Raw genomic sequence first — 20,022 nt, forward strand, 5'->3', positions numbered from 1 at the left:
TGTTTTGTTATTCAGTTACTTACCTAGGTAGTACCTGGCAGTGTGCGTCTTGGTAGTCCCTGGACGCACTCTGGTACCTGGTTAGTACCACGTAGTCAGCTGCTGCCATAGATCCATAAAAAGAAGAACAAGTAAGGTAACATAACATAACCTTAATCTTTGACAATTCGAAATGGTCAATTTTAAAATTTTGCATAAATAAAATATGAAATAATACAAAGAGATGAATGAAAAGGTAAATTTTAATTACCAAAAATGACTAAAACATGGGTTTTTACGTTTTTATTTGTTTTATCATTATCCAATAAGGTCAAATGTAACCGCCCGGAATGTATTAAATTGCAAACTGCAATAACTCAAAACATTGAACACAATGGTTTCCACAGAGATATTTGGTGGTTAGTGGAAACTTCTGAACCATCAACAGAAGCTTGGTTAAAAACAGAATGTCATCTAGCCCTCCGTTTGGACGTTTCGAGGGACATGTTTGTCAATCCAGATGAAATAGCAGAGTTGAATAGAACTGGTGAACTACAGGCCTTCATAGATGGAAAAGTCAATGTTGAAATACCTGCTCATGAAGCTGACGAACACACTTTGTATGTCTTTTTAAATAGCTCTTTAATTAAAAAGTTAATGCTCACAATACCTATTCACTTGAGATATCAAAGAAGCCAAATCACTGGAGGATTTGGAAAAGTTAATTTACGTAAACCAAGTTTACTTATGTGGTGTCCTAATTTCAACAATGTTTGTAATGATGGATTAAAAGTTGAAGCTCCTTGTGATGAAAAATCAGAAGCAAGTTGCGTTTGGAAAAATATATCATATCTTGCTCACTTTGAAGATGCTGAACTTTTTGTACCAGTTGGAGATTTGGACCACTATCCCCTAGTATCAATTCTCACACTGTTATTAGGCTGTGCTGGTTGTATTTATATATTAAGTGTATTATCAACTACTTCTATGTGATGTAATGTAGCCAAATAAAAATTCGGTAAAAATATTATATTAAAACCTTTTTATATACTTGGCTTGGTTGGTGTCACGGACTCCGCAAATTTTGTAATCCATTTTAACAATAGTTCTAGACTAGACTAACTAGGTACTTGAAATTTTCAGGATAGCTAAGAGCTGACTAACAATGCAATATTTAACTGCTATTGTATGGATAAATGGATTCTTTTTTAAATTTCAAACTGTTTTAAACATGTGATTTTTATGACATTTTATATTAACTATGATATTTGAATTCCATTTTAACGTACGTCAACACGTCGAGGGCCGATAGCTCTGTGGTAGAGCATTAGATCGGAGATCTATTGGTCCTGAGTTCAAATCCTACCTCTCGCTTACCTTTTTTTTATTTTTTTTTAATACATAATTAAAACTTAATATACTTAAAATTCATATTTTATAAGTTAATTATTATATTATGCCATTGTAAACAACCGTGGTATTATAAAAAGTACTTTTTTATACTAGTGTAATTCTTGGAAAATAATCTTGAACTCGGAGGTAAACAACTACACTATGTTATTTCGAGTAACTGTGTTTAACGTGTGTTTGCAATAAAGTTAAGAGCACTTAGGATGTTAATAAAAATCTGATATATCTCATAATTGGTTGAAAAACCATTACCTGCTATTGTATGGATAAATGAATTTTTTTTAAATTCCAAACTATTTTAAAAATGTGACTAATGCTATGACATTTAAATTCCATTTTAACGTAACATTATACATCGAGTCCTGATAGCTCAGTGGTAGAACGTTGGGCCGGAGATATACTGGTCCTGAGTTCAAATCCTACCTCTCGCTTACCTTTTTTTAATTTTTTTTAATACATAATTAAAAGTTAATATACTTAAAATTCATACTTTATAAGTTAATTATTATATATGGCATTTTAAATAACCGTGGTATTATAAAAAGTACTTTCTTATACTATTCTAAAGTTTGGAATTATAATCTGGACCTCGGAGTTTAAACTACACTATATATTATTTCGAGTAACTGTGTTTAGCGTGTGTTTGCAACAAAGTTAAGAGCACTTAGGATGTTGATAAAAATCTGATATATCTCATAATTGGTTGAAAGACCATATTACAACGACAGAAACCACAGTGTTGGTTCTTGTTATTTCGCTGCGGCTTTATACAAAAGATGACGCTACTAGTTTATTCGGTTGATGTTTACTTTTAATAGATGGCGTTACTTTATATGTCATATTAATTTCATATTTTATTTGTGAAAACTATTGAATATTATTAAAACCTTTTTATATACTTGGCTTGGTTGGTGTCACAGACTTCGCAAATTTTGTAATCCATTTTAAAAATAGTTCTAGGCTACCTAGGCACCTGAAATTTTCAGAAAAGCTCAGAACTAGCTAACAATGCAATATTTAACTGCTATTATACAGTGTGATTAATTAGTGGGGTAAAGCTCCGTAGATCCGTTATAGTAATGTATAGCGATAAAACTTAATATCAAAAATTGTAGCGAACTTTGAGCTGCACAATAAAAAATTAGTTGGAATATTACAGGGTGGTCGATAACAGTGGCAGACCAAACTTATGTTTTTTTTAATAGTACACCCTGTATTTTATTTTATATTCGAACTCTTCATAACTTTTGCATTATAAAAATATAAAGGTAAAATATTAAAGTTATAACCAATTTTATATGAAAATCGTAACAAGCTCAACTCCCTGTATAAATAAAAGTAAGCACAAGGGCAATGGTTTATTGACGTCATATTGTTTTACTTATTGTCAAAATTTTCGTAAATGATTGATATTGCTAATTTTCTTTATATTGAATACAGGGTGAGTCAAAGTGCAAGTAAATTATTTTCTCAGTAATTTTAAATAGAACAACCTGTATTTTATATCATCGAAAAATACCATTACCATACTTTAATTTTTATATACCTAACATTGCCTATGTGTAAATTTATTAGTTTTCGAGATATTTTCATTTTTCAGAGCAAAATTATGAATAATTACGGGTCTAAATCTTTCCAAATTTTAAGTAAGCCATGACTGAATTGTCTAAAACTGACAATTTACGATTACTGATTATCAATCTATAATCAAAGTTACAATTTTTGTTATTAACTTTTATTACTATCTATTACTATAACGGATCTACAGAACTTTACCTCACTAACCAATCACACTGTATGGATAAATCGATTTTTTTAAATTTCAAACTATGTATTTTAAAAATGTGACTAATGCAATGATATTTTAAAGTATGTTAATAAATCGATATCTGTTACATAAAACTTGATGGTGGCTCAGTGGCATTAGACTGCAGATCGAGAGGTCCCGAGTTGGAACCCGGCTGTTGCGTATCTTTTTTTAATTGTTTTAATAAATAATTAAAAGTTTATATACTTAAAATTATATATACTATTTTAAACAACCGTGGTATTATAAAAAGTACTATTTTATACTAGTGTAATTTTTGGAATCATAATTATAAATAACAAAATACACCTACTAAAAATTCATATTTTCTAAGTTAATTATTCTTTACAAACATGTTGTGTCATATAATATACAATAACAAAACCGTGATATTATAAAAAGTACTTTTTTATTACAGTGTAATTTTTGGAATTTTAAGCATTTAATATCGCTAAATTATTTTATATTCTCTGCTATAAATAATAAAAAGGTTTTCTATAAAAAAGTTCTTTTTTATAAAAGTGTAATTATTTATTTATTTATTAACGGACCTTGCCCACTTTTAGTACAATTTACAGTTTAAAAACCTCAATAGAATTAGTCAAATAATAAAATCTTAATATAAAAACAATCTAAACACAGTCTAAAAAGTGCTTAGAAAAATAAAATTAAAGTTAAAATAATGAAACAATACTACATTGATATATGAAACTGACAGGTACAAAATCATTAGTTACACGTTATTACAATATTGCTAAATTTATATCACAATTTGCTTTAACAAGCTCACAAATTTACTAAAGCTTTCATTAAAAAATCCAAACTATCAGCATAACGGTTACAGATATCACTATTCGTGACACTCTAGGTATGAAATAGTATGGTATAGTTAGACCCAAACCCAGACATCCAAAGTGAAAGTTATCCTCCAACACCAAATTGTTCTATATGGTCCACATAATGTTCAGAAAAAAGTCACACCATTTTGAGCGTCGGGTTTGGGGGGGGGGGGGAGAAATCTGCAAATTCGTAGTTTTTTACGTTTTTCGTCAATATTTCTAAAACTAAGCGGTTTAGCATGAACAACCCTCTACACAAAATTGTTCTACATTAAATTTGAAATAAAAAGGCCCATGCATAACCCTTCTAAAATGAACGGTTCCAAAGTTACGGAGGTAGTATAGTATAATTGGTCCAAAAAAAGGCCAAACCCAGACATCCAAAGTAAAAGTTTTCCTTTAACACCAAATTGTTCTATATGGTCCACATATTGTTCAGTAAAAAGTCACACCATTTTGAGCGTCCGGTTTGGGGGGGAGATGGGGAGAAGTCGGTAAATTAGTAGTTTTTTTAAGTTTTTCGTCAATATTTCTAAAACTATGCTTTAGCGTAAGGAATGTTTTATAGAAAAATATTCTACATAAAATTTAAAACAAAAGAGGCTCTATACATAATTGTTATAAAATCAACGGTTCCAGAGTTACGGAGGGTGAAAAGTGGAGGTTTTCGATACTTTTTATATTTACCGATTTCTCCCCCCTCTCCCCCCCAAACCCGACGCTCAGAATGGTGTGACTTTTTTCTGAACATTATGTGGACCATATAGAACAATTTGGTGTTGGAGGATATCTTTCACTTTGGATGTCTGGGTTTTTGGTATAGTTATATCATAAATATTACCCAAAATATATAAAACGTATCGAAAACCTCGACTTTTCACCCTCCGTAACTCTGGAACCGTTGATTTTATAACAAATATGTATAGAGCATTTTTTGTTTTAAATTTTATGTAGAACATTCTTGTATATAACATTGTTTACGCTAAAGCATAGTTTTAGAAATATTGACGAAAAACTTAAAAAAACTACTAATTTACCGGCTTCTCTCCCATCTCCCTCCCAAACCGGACGCTCAAAATGGTGTAACTTTTTACTGAACAATATGTGGACCATATAGAACATTTTGGTGTTGGAGGAAAACTTTTACTTTGGATGTTTGGGTTAGGCCTTTTTTGGACCAGTTATACTATACTACCGCCGTAACTTTGGAACCGTTCATTTTAGAAAGATTATGCATAGGGCCTTTTTTATTTCAAATTTAATGTAGAACAATTTTGTATAGAAGGTTGTTCATGCTAAACCGCATAGCTTTAGAAATATTGGCGAAAAACTTAAAAAACTACGAATTTACCGATTTCTCCCCCCTCTCCCCCCAAACCCGACGCTCAAAACGGTGTGACTTTTTTCTGGACATTGTGTGGACCATATAGAACAATTTGGTGTTGAAGGATAACTTTCACTTTGGATGTCTGGGTTATGCCATCTTTTGGATAAACTATACCAGCAGTTCTCAAACTTTTTGAGTCATGTACCACCTACAGTTCTTTTTATTATTTTTGGTACCACATATGTATACAGAGTGTAACAAAAATACAGGTCATAAATTAAATCACATATTCTGGAACCAAAAATAGTTCGATTGAACCTAACTTACCCTAGTACATACAAATATGCACACAAAAAAAGTTACAGCCCTCTGAAGTTACAAAATGAAACTCGATTTTTTCCGATATATCGAAAACTATTGGAGATTTTTTAATGAAAATGGACATGTGGCATTACTATGGCAGGAAATTATAGTGAAATTTGTGCACCCATAAAAATTTTATGGGGTTTTGTTCCCTTAAACCCCCCCAAACTTTTATGTACGTTCCAATTAAATTATTATTGTGGTACCGCTAGTTAAACACAATGTTTTTGAAACTTTTTTGCCTCTTAGTATTTTTTCGATAAACCAGTTTTAATCGAGATGCTGTTTCTTTTTAAATATGTTTACATAACAATTTTATGGAGGTTTTGTGCCTTTAAACCCCCCAAATGTTTGTGTACGTTCCAATTAAACTATTATTGCGGTACCACTAGTTGAATACAGCGTTTTTAAAACTTTTTTGTCTCATAGTATTTTTCCGATAAGGCACCTTTAATCGAGATGTGGCTTCTTTTTTAATATGGTTAAAAATCTGTGGCTTGGTTCTAAAAGGGTCAATGTCAAATCTTTGTTTTTTTGTACAGCTTTCTTTTGAATTTAATATTGACCCAACAAAATGCAAAAAATTGACTCTGGCCCTTAATTTTAGCATTAAGCCACATTATGTGACTTGGTGTTAAAATGGCCAATTTCACTTGTTTGCATTTTGTTTGGTCAATATTAAATTCAAAAGAAAGCTGTATAAAAAAAAACAAAAATTTAACATTGGCCCTTTTAGAACCAAGCCACAGAAATATACCTCAATCTGTAATTTATAAATAAATGTTCATATTATTATCGGGTCTCCATATAATAATCATACTTAACAGTATACAAATATGCGGTGGATTTGACGAATATTCAAAATATCTCGATAAAAACTAGCTTTTCGAAAAATTACTAAGAGGCAAAAAAGTTTTAAAAACATTGTGTTTAATTAATGGTGCTACAATGATAATTTACCTGGAACGTACACAAAAGTTTGGGGGGAGAAGATTTAAAGGAACAAAACCCCCATAAAATTTTTATGGGGTCCGTTTATGTCCGTTTTCAATAAGAAAACTCAAATAGTTTTCAATATATTGAAAAAAATCGATTTTTATTTTGTAACTTCAAAGGGCTGTAACTTTTTTTATGTGCCCATTTGTACTAAGGTAAAATCGAACTATTTTTGGTCCCAGAATATGTGATTTAATTTATGACCTGTATTTTTGTTACACCCTGTATTTTTATAGTGTATTATGAAGACTTACTAAGTACTACTATTTTAATTTTTTTTGTGTTTTGTGTACCACCGCAAGTAATGAAATGTACCACCAGTGGTACATGTACCACAGATTGAGAATCGCTGAACTATACTATACTAATATAAGAATTAAGGCCAACATTGGTTCTCCTAAATGGCTGATGAAATACGTTAACTGATCTGGTGTTTCTAATTGGAACTGCTAACGACATTGTGGAAATAAGTGAAGGACAATCATTCTATTAATGAGTTTAAAAAATATTTTGAGATCTGCCTGATCCCTCCTCACTTTCAAAGTAGTCAGGGAAAATGTATCTTGTAATAATGCAAAATCATATGAAAACTCGTTTACACAAGGTATATTGGATTTATATGCTAGGTACTTAAGGCACTTTCTCTGCACCTGCTCGATTCTGTGAATGTGTGAAGTATAATGGGGGCTTCAAACTGAAGAACAATATTCCAATAAAGGCCTGACAAGACTACAGTACAGAAATCTCATAGCATTATTACTCCTAAAGTCATGTGTGCTTTACTTAATGAATCCAAGCATCCTAAGTGCTCTAGAAACTATGATGTCAATGTGATTGACAAAAAAGAGTGTGGAGTCCATTGTGACTCCAAGGTCCCTAATAGATAAGACTTGGGACAATATGGTGTCTCTTTAATACTATATTTAAAATTAATTCTATTAAGCTTTTTAGTAAAAGTTATGGAGTTGCACTTAGTGATGTTTAGATCCATGGCTTTGATCTCACACCACTCATCAAGTCTGGCCAGATCCGATTGAAGTACAAGACAGTCATCTGGGGAGGATATTTTAAGGTAGCATTTCAGGTCATCTGCAAAACACAAGAATTCAGCAAATCTAAAACAGTCCGAAATATCATTGACAAATAATACAAATAATAAGGGTCCCAGGTGGGACCCTTGCAGTACTCCAGAGGGGTTGGGAATATTTTTAGACATGTAATTATTTACCTTTAAAGTTTGACATCTTTCAGTTAGGTAACTTTCAATAATGTTCCCTGAATACCAGCAGTTTCTAGTTTGTTGAGCAAGATTTTGTGGTTTACCCTGTCGAATGCCTTGGAGGAAAAGTCTATGTAGATCACATGAACCTCCCCGCCCCCATCCAAGATGTCCGACAGATAGTTAGCAGAAGTAATCAAATTTAATTCTGCAGATTTCTTGCTAAGAAACCCAAACTGCTCTTCTATTACTGTCAAACTTAATTTTGATCTTAAATAAGCCGCTACTATTTTCTCGAATAATTTTGGAATATAATTAAGACTGCATGTTGGTATTGTTGGTCTATAGTTGGATATATCAGCTCTGTTACCAGACTTATAGATAGGCATAAGATAACTCGCTTTCCAGAAATCTGGAAAGATACCTGAAGCAAGAGATTTATTGAATATTACATGAAGTGGATGTGAAAGAACAAAACTACAAGATTTCAAAACTGAAGGAGGGATGCCATCTGGACCTGGTCCCTTCGTTATGTCAATATTAGCCATCCCTTCATAAATGGTTGATATAGGAATATTATAATCAGAGATACAAATATGATTAAATGAGGGTTTACTTTGCGAATTGATATTTTTGTCAGTGTAAACTGACTGAAAATATTCTACAAAAAGATCAGGCAGATCAGGTCCCAACTGACATTCTTTGTCTTTAAAGAACAACAAAGGTGGTAATTAATTTTCACTTCGCTTGCTCTTAACAAAGTTCCAGAATTGTTTTATATTTCTTTGATCTGTTTCTTCAACGAACTGTAGGTAGCACAATTGAGATAAGTTTTTACACTCAGCTCAAAGTATGCTATAATCAACATAATCACCTCGTAACCCTGAATTTTTAAATCTTTTGTGAGCCTGTTTTTTTTCTGGATCGTCAGCTGCTTCAACTCTGGGGTAAATAATAATTGAAATTTTCTTTTAGATACTTTTTTTTTGAGGAATTAAAGTATGAACAAAAAAGTACAGAATATCATAAAAAAATGTTTACCATATTATTAACTGAGTGATTTAATAATAATTCATCCCCATTAATTTGACTTTTTTAAACAGTCATTTAAGAGAGTTGAATCAGTGTTTTAAAATCATAATAAAATATATCATTCTGAGGACTGCTTTCATTTGCGTGATTCGTATTGTCCTTAATCTGAATGTTCAATGGAGGATGATATCTATCAGCTAGTACCAATGGGTCGTCGCTCAGTGTAACAGAAGTATTTTCATTAGTGGATAGTATCAGATCCAGGATTCTATCAGTCTTGACAGTAGACTCTCCTGTATGTATACAGTTCACTTTCTCTAAAACTAATACGGGTATTACAAGGTTTCGCTTATAATGAGGTACACTAGATGTCCCATGAAATTTCTATTGAACTATAACACCTCTATAACGAGGCATATTTGGTTATAACGAGGAAAAATGAAATCAAGAATATGTTTCTTTACCTGTTTTTAGTGCAGTAATGGCTATAAATAAATACCCCAACTGCCTGTATACAGGAATGCCCAACATCTGTGTGCTTAACGAGGCCAGTGCTGTAATAAACTCCACCGCCTGTAATAAACTTACTCCTTCCTGTTTATCTATTGACCGATATTGAATATTGAAGGAAATTTACGATGGCAAAGTTTCATTATTGAGGTCGACCATCAACAGCTAATAAACTACGTAAGAGTGGTATGCGTAATATTATTGTTGTTTGATATAATGAGATCCACATATAACGAGGTAATTAGTCCACCATTTCAGTTCTCGTTATAGAGGGAGTCTACTGTATATTATACATGTAATATGAAACAGAATTTCCATGGGTTTATCCACACAATCATGCATCTAGTTTAAAATATGTTCAAAATATTTTTATATGATTTTCTATATACCTGCTCATACCTCTTTGTCCATTGCCCATCTATCATTATCTATGTGTTCTAAAATATCGTGGGTGTACTGGCGGGAAAATCCACTAACTCCATTTTTTTTCAATTTTGACATTTTACTACCATTAAATCCACAAACTATAACTCCAAATTCGTCATCCACCGTGCTTAAATAGGCACATTCAATGACAAAGAAAATCAACTAACTCCATCTTTCTGTTTTGATGAACAAAATAATGTTTTTCCAAATATTTTTATGTACATGTATGTGCACAACACCTGTGGTTAACATCCTTCACAATCATATCCAGGTACAAAATGTTGAACAGCCAGTATAACTGATTTTTAAGAGGTAATCCATAAGGTATAATAATGTTTAAATGCGTTTTTCTCAAAACTTTACTTTTGTGAGTTAGTGGATTTTCCCAGTACGCCCCCGATATACAACATAAACTAAGGGGTGTTGGTGAGCGTGAAGAACAGGTGGAGGCCACAGGTTTGCCAGAGATTTATAAATTTAAACATAAATTTGCTACCTTATAAGCTGGATGATAAGTTGCTTGATATGAGTCCCCTTGTAGCTTGGTCCTGAGAAAGTCTGTTTAACACTTTCAGCTCCCGACCAATATCTGATATTTGTCTTATTTGCCACTTTTATACTGTCATTGGAAAATTGTTGAAATGTAAACATGGTAGCTGTGTCGGTGGCACCTGATTGACAACAGTGTGAACACTGGAGACTACATGTCGATGGACTTGAAAGTGTTACGAGATCAGGGGATTATAAATTACCTATCTGGCGCCTACAGTGCTAGGCTAACAAGAAAACAACAACTAATTGACCAAAGTTAGGGTAGGAGAATTTTCAGGTGCTACTATAGTATGCAGTCTACCACAAGGGTGTGATCTATCTGAAGGATTTGCGCAAAATACTGAAATGCAAGAAAACTCTTGTAGAAAAAAATATTTACTTACAAGTAAACTCTAATTTTTAAATAAAAACTAATTTTTGTAAATCTACCAGGCCATTTTATTTAAAAAGAAGGGTTGATATTTGCGCTTACCCTGGGAAAAGATTATGGCGTTATTTGCATGTTACAATAATAGTTAGTAAAGAAACTAAATATTGTATATTCCTAAATAGTAGTTGTATAAATGTTTATTATTATTACGTCGGCTTAGGGACACACAAACCTAACTACATTTCGGGTAAAGCGTCGTTTAAACACAACGATAAGTCACAGCAACTAGTTGTGATGACAAGTTGAAACGCTGTTTAGACGCTGCGATTCAATGCGATACCACCTTCAACCCAACTCCAACTTTGATAAGTTGTGCGATGCACCGTTTACACACAATGATAAGTTGCAACAACTCGATTGACCTGGATAAGTTGTTTGATTTATCGCTGTGTTTAAACGATCCTTAAGGGCGAACTTCCTTAGGAAAGGAGCCGACGATTAGTACTTAGCAAATAAACATTTCGCCTACAAAGGTTGGTTGCCTTTCATTGTTGTGTACAAACCCTTCTGAGAAAAGATTATGGTGTTTAGCTGTACATGTATCGAGTATAAGCAAAAACAATCTTTATAAAGTGAATAAAACACATAGGTAAGTCAGAAGAATTATTTTAATTTTACGAATGAACACCTTGTCATATCAATTTACTATTTGGCATACATAATTGGCTTATTCCCAACTAAATAAATTGATATGAGAAATTAAATTATTATTATTAGATAAATATTAATTTGTAAAATTAAAATAAAATTTTTTCTGATTTTTATATTACATTCACTTTGTAATTTTTTTTTTGCAGGCTATAATATATTTTGTAATCTAATACAGCTTATACATCGCATCCCTCAGTAGACTGCAAGCCACAGTAGAAATGAGACACTAGATCGCATACTATATTAGCACCCATTTGCAACTGAAATCATTTACACACCTATCATGATCAAATGAACAAAGCAACAAAGCGTATTTATAAAAAAATGTGGTGTGGTGGTTTTGAAACTAAAGATAAATACTTTATGCAAACTGAAGGTTTTTAAAATATTGATGTTTCATCGGTTGCTAAAGATATATTATGTAGATATACAGGGTGTCCCGAAAAGATTGGTCATAAATTATACCACACATTCTGGAGTCAAAAATAGTTCGATTGAACCAACTTACCTTAGTACAAATGTGCTCATAAAAAAGTTACAGCCCTTTGAAGTTACAAAATGAAAATCGATTTTTTTCAATATATCGAAAACTATTACAGATTTTTTATTGAAAATGGACATGTATCATTCTTATGGCAGGATCATCTTAAAACAAAATTATAGTGAGATTTGTCCACCCCATAAACATTTTATGGGGGTTTTGATCCCTTAAACCCCCCCCCCAAACTTTTGTGTACGTTCCAATTAATTCATTATTGTGGTATCATTAGTTAAACACAACGTTTTTAAAACTTTTTGCCTCGTATTATTTTTTCGATAAGCGAGTTTTTATCGAGATGCGGCTTCTTTTTTAATGTATTTACATAAAAAATTTATGGGAGTTTTGTTCCTTTAAACCCCCCAAATGTTTGTGTACGTTCCAATTAAACTATTATTGTGGTACCATTAGTTAAACACAGTATTTTTAAAACTTTTTTGCCTTTAGTCTTTTTTGATGTCACCTTTTATCGAGATGTGGCTTCTTTTTCAAAATACATATAAATAAAAATGTAAATTATAAATAAAATTTCAGATTATTAACAGGTCTCTATAATCGTAGGTACTTAACCATATACAAATATGTGGTGGATTCGATAAATATTCAAAATATCTCGATAAACACTGGATTATCGAAAAACTCTTAACGAGGCAAAAATGTTTTAAAAACAGTGTGTTTAACTAATGGTGCCACACTAATAATTAAATTGGAACGTACACAAAAGTTTGGGGGGGGGGGTTTAAGGGAACAAACCCTCCATACAATTTTTATGGGGTACACAAATTTCACTTTAATTTTTATTTAAGATGCTGCTGCCATAACAATGCCACATGTCCATTTTCAATGAAAAATCTCTAAGAATTTTCGATATATGAAAAAAAATTGATTTTCATTTTGTAACATCAAAGGGCTGTAACTTTTTTTGTGTGCACTATTGTATATAGGTAAGTAAGGTTCAATCAACCTATTTTGACCACAGAATCTGTGGTATCATTTATGACCAATCTTTTCGGGACACCATGTATATTGGTTGCATATTTAAATGTTGTTTTTATAAGGAAAATGATACAGCCTTCAACAATTTACTATAAAGGTACAAAGGTAGGAATAAACCAACAGAGATAGGAATATCAGAATCTGTGCTATCATGAATCTAATGTACAATAAATTGTATTACAATACAATAGGGCTTTTATTCATCGATTGTCATTTGTTTCGAGCTTCAGTCATATGTTGAATAATCTATGTATAGTATTTACATACGGATTACACGACTTATGACAGAAGCTTGAAACAAATGACTGTGAATGAAAAGCCTTATTATTGTATTGCTAATGTCAATCGATAGGAACCCACTAAAAAAGAAAGGTGACAAGAAACATATATTATAAACAGATATACATTTGTAAATAACATTTGATGTTTACACATTATTTAAACATATTATATATGACTGTCCCTATGTGAACTGACTATTATCTTAATATGTAAAAATGCTATAACATACAATAAATACATCAAACAAAATTTACACAAATTTTACAATTTCAAAATCATTATCATTTAATATTTTATATGTCGCAATATTTCCTATGCCCTCCTTGTGAACATATTTATATAATTTAGCAAATACAGGAGGTACCTTCTTGATTCTAGCAATTGTTCCCAAATCTTCCATATATTCCCCTTGTTTTAAACTCAAGAAGTGAGGAGCTGTCTGTCCTTCTGCTTTACGATTATTCATATAAGTTTCGAGATCTTCCATCATTTTGTCTTTGCTTATCGAAAAGTTACCTTTAAGATAGGCCAAGAAGAAACGAATCTAAAATAAAAATTAAAACTCTTTAATAAAGTACCTACCAAATTGTAAAAAAATTCATAAACGTTTTTTGTTGAATATTTTTTTTTGGACCTAATAAGTAGAAGAATATATACGTAGGGCCGTGCGGTGCTATGATGCGGTGAGGTAGCCGCATCAGGCGGCATCACAAGAGGGGCGGCATAATCAGTAAAATCAAAATACAAATAATTGAACAATTCAATAATTAAATAAATATATATATATATATATATATATATATATATATATATATATAGAACAATTCAATAATTAAATAAATATATATATATATATATATATATATATATATATATATATATATATATATATATATATATATGTATAGTCCATTCTTTCACGGTTTTCGCTCTAAATTTTAAAGAACCGCTTGGATTGACATTAAATTTGGCATACGTATAGCTTACCTACATGTCAAAGAAAAAAAGTGATATTGTGCCGATGTGTGCTTTTGCCCTGGCGGTGACTTTCACCCCCTGTTGGGGGTGAAAAAATATATGTCCAAAATAAGTCCGGAAATGGGTAAACTGACTAATATTAAGTAACTTTTGTTCTATAGAGCTTTTCGCCAAGTCAACACTTTTCGAGTTATTTGCAATTGAATATGTTCATTTTTCAACAAAATAACCACATTTTTAGACGGTTTTTCGCAAATAACTCAAAAAGTAAGTATTTTGTCGAAAAAAACGTTCTTAGCAAAATATAGCCTATAAAAAAGTAAAAAAATGGTGTACGCGTTAGGTCTCTGGATCTCGTAGAACCAGAGTTATAGCCAATGAAAAATAGATTCATATTCACCAAATTTCAAATAGAATATTTCGACCTGAAATATCCAAAAAATTAAGCACTTTTTGGGGAAAGTCTATTATTACTTTTTTAAAGTGTTTAAAGAAAGCTTTATTTCCGTTTTAACAAAAAGTTTCTAGCATTAAATTTAAGCAAGTTACGCTCAAAATATAGTTGGTCCCTTTTGTTTTTGCAAAAAAAAATCGGGAAGACCACCCCCTAATTAGCAACTTAAATTAAATTAATCGTTACCGCTCCACAAATTATTTTACTTATGTTGTGTTTATAATGATCTGTAAGTTTCATCGATTCAGTGCTTATTTTTGAAAAAATTTGGTTTCAAAGTAAAATTTTTAAAAATTAAAATATTGAAAAATATGCTTTTTTTCAAAATACCTTAAAATTTGTTACAGATACCAAAAATCTCGAAAAACAAAAAAAGTCAGATTTGCTTTTTTGAATATCATGTATTTTTTTGTTTTTCTGTTAGACAAAAATTGATTAAGATTTGGTGTTTCTAAATTTGCATACATTCGTGATCAGTGACTCGTTCAACCCCTTTTAGCTACAGCCCTTTCAATAATAAGGACTTTGAACCGATGAAACTTACATATCATATAAACAATATATACGTGAGTCAAGAAACTTGTGAAGCCGTAACGATTAAGTTCATTTAAGATACTAATTAGGGGGTGATTTTCTCGATTTTTTTACCAAAACCAAAAGGGACTAACTTTATTTTGAGCGTAACTTGTTCAATTTTGATGCTAGAAATGTTTTTTATAAAACAAAAATGAAGCTTTTTTAAACACTTTAAATAAGTTTTAATGAGTTTTCCCCGAAATGTGCTTCATTTTTGGTTATTTCACGTTAAAGTATTCCATTTGGAATTCGACGAATATGAACCTATTTTTCATTAGCTATAACTCTGCTTCTACTAGGTGTAAAGACGTGATATATACACCATTTTTTAAACTTTTTTATAGGCTATATTTTTGTTGACAATGTTTTTTCGACAAAATACTTACTATTTGAGTTATTTGCGAAAAACCGTCTAAAAGCGTGGTTATTTTGTTGAAAAAATGAACATATTCACTGCCAAATAACTCGAAAAGTATTGACTTAGTGAAAAAACTCTATAGAACAAAAGTTAGTTAAAATTAGCCAGTTTATCCATTTCCTGACTTTCTTTGGACGAATATTTTTTCACCCCCAAGAGGGGGTGAAAACCACCCCCAGGGCAAAAGCACATGTCGGCACAATATCACTTTTTTTCTTTGACTTGTTAGCTATGTGTGTGCCAAATTTCATGTCAATCCAAACGGTTCTTTAAAATTTAGAGGTTTTGCAATATTTTTCCGTTAAAGAACGGACTAATAGGACCAAGTGTCAGCCGAAAATATTTAACCGGTGAAGGTACAGAACTTCTTTTGACAAATTTGGAAAAATTGGTTCTTGATTTAAAACGGCTCAGAGGAAAAGGCTATGATAACGGGGTTAATATGAAAGGAATAAGAAAGGGTGTGCAAAACAGAATATTTGAAAAATATCCGAGGGCGTTTTACGTGCTTTGTGCATGCCACCTTAGTCATAAATGACGCAGCGTCTTCTTCTACAGAAACAACAACCTTTTTTTTGTATTATACAAGAACTGTACACTTTTTTTCTGGTTTTACAAAGCGTTGAGAAGTTCTTAAAAAAACATGTTGCACAACTAACACTAAAACCGTTGAGTACTACTAGATGGTTAAGTCGAAAGATGCATTGAAACCTCTAAGATTTCAATTTTGTGAAATATATAATGCCTTATTCGAAATAGTAGAAGACGTCAACAATGATTCAGAAACTAAAGTCAAAGCACGAGGATTACTGAAAAATATTAAAAATTATAAATTTATATACCGTGCATTCTTTGGCATGATATTTTAAATTATTTCATATAAATTCGGTCTCGAAGACGTTGTAACATGGAACTATAAATTTGTCGATTGTGTAAAAATGTCGTCAGAAACTATGGAAAAAATGAAAATTTACTGACAATTTGGCTATGACCAAATGAAAATTACTGATAATGAAATTGCAGAAAATCTTGTAAATAAGTTCCGAATTTCCTGCTGAAAATGAATATTGAGGCAAGAGAAAAATGCGTCAATTTGATCTGTGGATCAGCTCTCAACAGAGGAAGATCATCTATATTTTAGACATTGCCTTTAATTCTTTGATTGATCGATTTTCGCTTTTAGAAACTCACAATAAAAATTTTAAAAATTTAAATATGATATTTTTAAATTGAGGGAAATATAAGAACAGGGAAAAGGGAAAGATGATAAAATACCAGAAAATCTTCATTCAATACCATTCAAATGATACCATATTCCATGAAACCTTTAGAGGTTTTGAACTATTTGTGCCAAAATAACCTAATTTCTTTATACCCAAATATAGTTGTATCACTAAGGGCCGGTATTATCTGTCCCGATTAAACCTCGGTTAGAGGAATTTTGTCATGCGAGGTGCAGAAAATACCGGCCCTAAGAATTTTATTAACACTCTTTGTCTCGGTAACTTGGGGAAAGAAGTTTTTCAAAACTAAAAATGATTAAAAACTATTTACGAAGCTCCATAAGACAAATAAAACTAAAAAAATTAGTACTTATTTCAATAGAGTCCCCACTAGCTGCTACTTTAGACTACACCAATCTGATTGACCAGATTTGATTTTGCCAAAATTAAAATCAAAATGATAAAATTGTAATTTTCATAAATGTTATTTAATGTTAATACATATTTCATTTAATTTTAAGTATGTTTTGTTTTTAAAATAAAAGTTTTCATTCATTTTGTGTATTTTCATTTAATAAAAATAAATACAAAATACTATTAAGTTTCAATAATATTTAGGGGGCGGCATTTCGAAGACTTGCATCATATTGAAAAGATGTACCGCACGGCTCTGAGAATCTGAATAAGTGGCAAGTTCTTTACTACAATATCATCAATATCCATGCTCCTGAAGATAAAGAAGAAGAGGAGAAGGAGAAGGACATATTTTATGAGAAACTGGAAAGCAGGTAATTATAGGCAATGTCCGAACAGCTACATAAAAATTACAATTGCCACTAATGCAACTAAATGATATATTCAAGATAAATTAACATCCCTTGACCATATATTAGTAAACCTTCTTCTTTAAGTGCCATCTTCTATCGACGTACTGTGGTTCCAAATGCCGAAATGGTGGTCATGAACCTTTAAAAGCGTATATATTGTTCATACTCTTCAGAATTACTTTCGTACTTAAGGGATTTTGGCATAGTTGATTACGAATCTGACATTATTTTGTTTGAAAAACAAAATGGAGGATCCAACATGGCGGCAAGAAATTAAAAATATCAATCAAAACGCAAATTTTTTTATCAAATTTGGTAGTTTAAAGTTGCTGATTACAAATCTAACATTATTTTTTTGAAAAACAAAATGGCGTATCCAATATGGTCGACATAAATTCGAAAATTTGATTTTAAGCGCATATCTTTTTAAAATTTTATTATTATAAGTGACTTTTGAAATGGCTGATTACGAATACCTATATTTTCTTTTTGAAGTACAATATTCGGAACTTATTCCTTATGTACAACCGTCCATACATAGGCAACAATCGCCAGAATAATTTAATGTGCGTCATTTCACACTTTTAGGTATAATCAAACAACTGTCAGCAATGCAAAGGCAGTTAAGGGCAGTTACACCAATGTGATTATTTTTTCTGACTGTACATTTTGAGATTAATTAAATATTAATCGCAGAATTATGTACTTTTGAATGTATTTTTACGAAATTTTGATTATTTCAAGTAAATTTTCACTGTTATTAATTAAAAAAATTTATGCATTTATTGTTATCAAATATTTAGTCAACTTTTATCTTACATTAATATACATACTTAATTAATACATTTAATACATTAATACATATTTAACAAGAAGAATATGCTTTACAGCAATAAAATGGATATACCACAAAACGTTTTACAGCGTTTTCAATGCAGGTACGCGCAGTACCGGTGCTAGGGTATAAGGTACCCGCCTGCAAAACTAGCATAGGCGCCCTTCGGTTTTTTAAATTAGTATTTTGTGTAGCACCAAAACATATAATGAGGCAGGCACCAGCAGGGAGAAGGTCAAAGGGAAGACCCAAACTTAGATACATGGAACAAGTGGAACAACAACAAGATCTGAAAACACTTGAGATTACCAACTGGAAGAACAAAGCAAGGAACAAAACAGAGTGGCGGAAAATCCTAGAACAAGCCAGGACTCAAAAAGGGTTGTCGAGCTACTGATGATGATTTTGTGTAACACCAGCAGAAAAAAAGCTCATTATGACGTCCCCTAAACAATGGCGCCCGCCTGCAGTGCATCCCTTGTAGGCTCGTTATCGCTGGCCTTGGGTAAGCGTTCTTTTTGACTTGCACTGCCGGCCAAAATAAGGTAGTGCACATATGGCTCACTTGTCCCGGGAGTTATGAATAAGATATCTGGTCTGATCCTTATACCTGTGTATTAGGGACTTTTTATTTTACCTCATGACCACGTTTCAGCATATGGAACCACTCTACGACGTTTGGAAATCAACATGGTTTTGCGGACCTTGTTATCCACTGATCTAAATAGTTCTTTACTAAGGCACTCAAACCATCTCTTAAGTTTTTACTGCCACGGAATAAGATATCCTTGACCTCTCTTCACGTCATTACATGTCCTTAATTAGTCTTTAATTAGTCCCCAATTAGTTTCATATGCAAAACATTCTTACCTGTATTCCAAAAAGTACAAAAGGAAACACTCTTGTTGGAATTCCAATAAATGCCATAGTTGGGTGGTTAATGTTAATAATATGTTTGTATAAATATTTTACCCATTTATTCTCCACTTTAATTTCGCATTCGTTTGAAAGAAAGGGGTAGTTGTATAAATAACCTACAATAAAAAATAAATAAAAAAGTATTTCTCACATATTTTCCTACATTTTAGTTTTCGATTAAATATATGGGAGTCTATAGAACGAAAATATGCATTGTTTTGGGAAAAATTCAAACAAGCATATATTTCTCTGAAATATTTTTTGACAGTTTATATACATCATGTTAAAGTAAAAAAGTTCTACTCACATATTTAGCAGCTAATTGTTTATTAATTGTTTAAACAATAACAATTGTTTCGTATAAATAATTTTAAAAATATCGTTGAATTCATCATTTTACTTTGATAAAATATGTTTCTATTTTGTTTTTGATTAT

At 31.5% G+C, this 20,022-nt stretch overlaps 2 protein-coding genes across 6 annotated transcripts in view; one reads left to right on the forward strand and one right to left on the reverse strand.

Moving 5' to 3' along the window:
- Positions 1-60: 60 nt before the first annotated feature.
- On the forward strand, positions 61-1,017 carry LOC114325343 (phosphatidylinositol-glycan biosynthesis class X protein-like). The gene has a single exon (XM_028273400.2). It carries the CDS (start codon positions 256-258, stop codon positions 970-972), a length of 717 nt encoding a protein of 238 aa, XP_028129201.1. The 5' UTR covers positions 61-255; the 3' UTR covers positions 973-1,017.
- Positions 1,018-13,447: 12,430 nt separating this feature from the next.
- The window catches only part of LOC114325338 (GPI ethanolamine phosphate transferase 1-like), a 229,856-nt gene continuing 223,281 nt past the window's right edge, over positions 13,448-20,022 (reverse strand). For all 5 annotated transcript variants that reach the window (XM_050642697.1, XM_050642700.1, XM_028273394.2 and 2 more), the window contains 2 exons: positions 19,539-19,702; positions 13,448-13,901 (listed from right to left, as the gene is read on the reverse strand). In XM_050642697.1, the coding sequence (XP_050498654.1) occupies positions 13,608-13,901; positions 19,539-19,702 (458 nt within the window). In that variant the 3' untranslated portion in view covers positions 13,448-13,607. The remainder of the gene's footprint in view (positions 13,902-19,538; positions 19,703-20,022) is intronic.

Source organism: Diabrotica virgifera, chromosome 1, assembly GCF_917563875.1.
Source record: "Diabrotica virgifera virgifera chromosome 1, PGI_DIABVI_V3a".
In the NCBI taxonomy this organism is placed as follows: Eukaryota; Metazoa; Arthropoda; class Insecta; order Coleoptera; family Chrysomelidae; genus Diabrotica; species Diabrotica virgifera.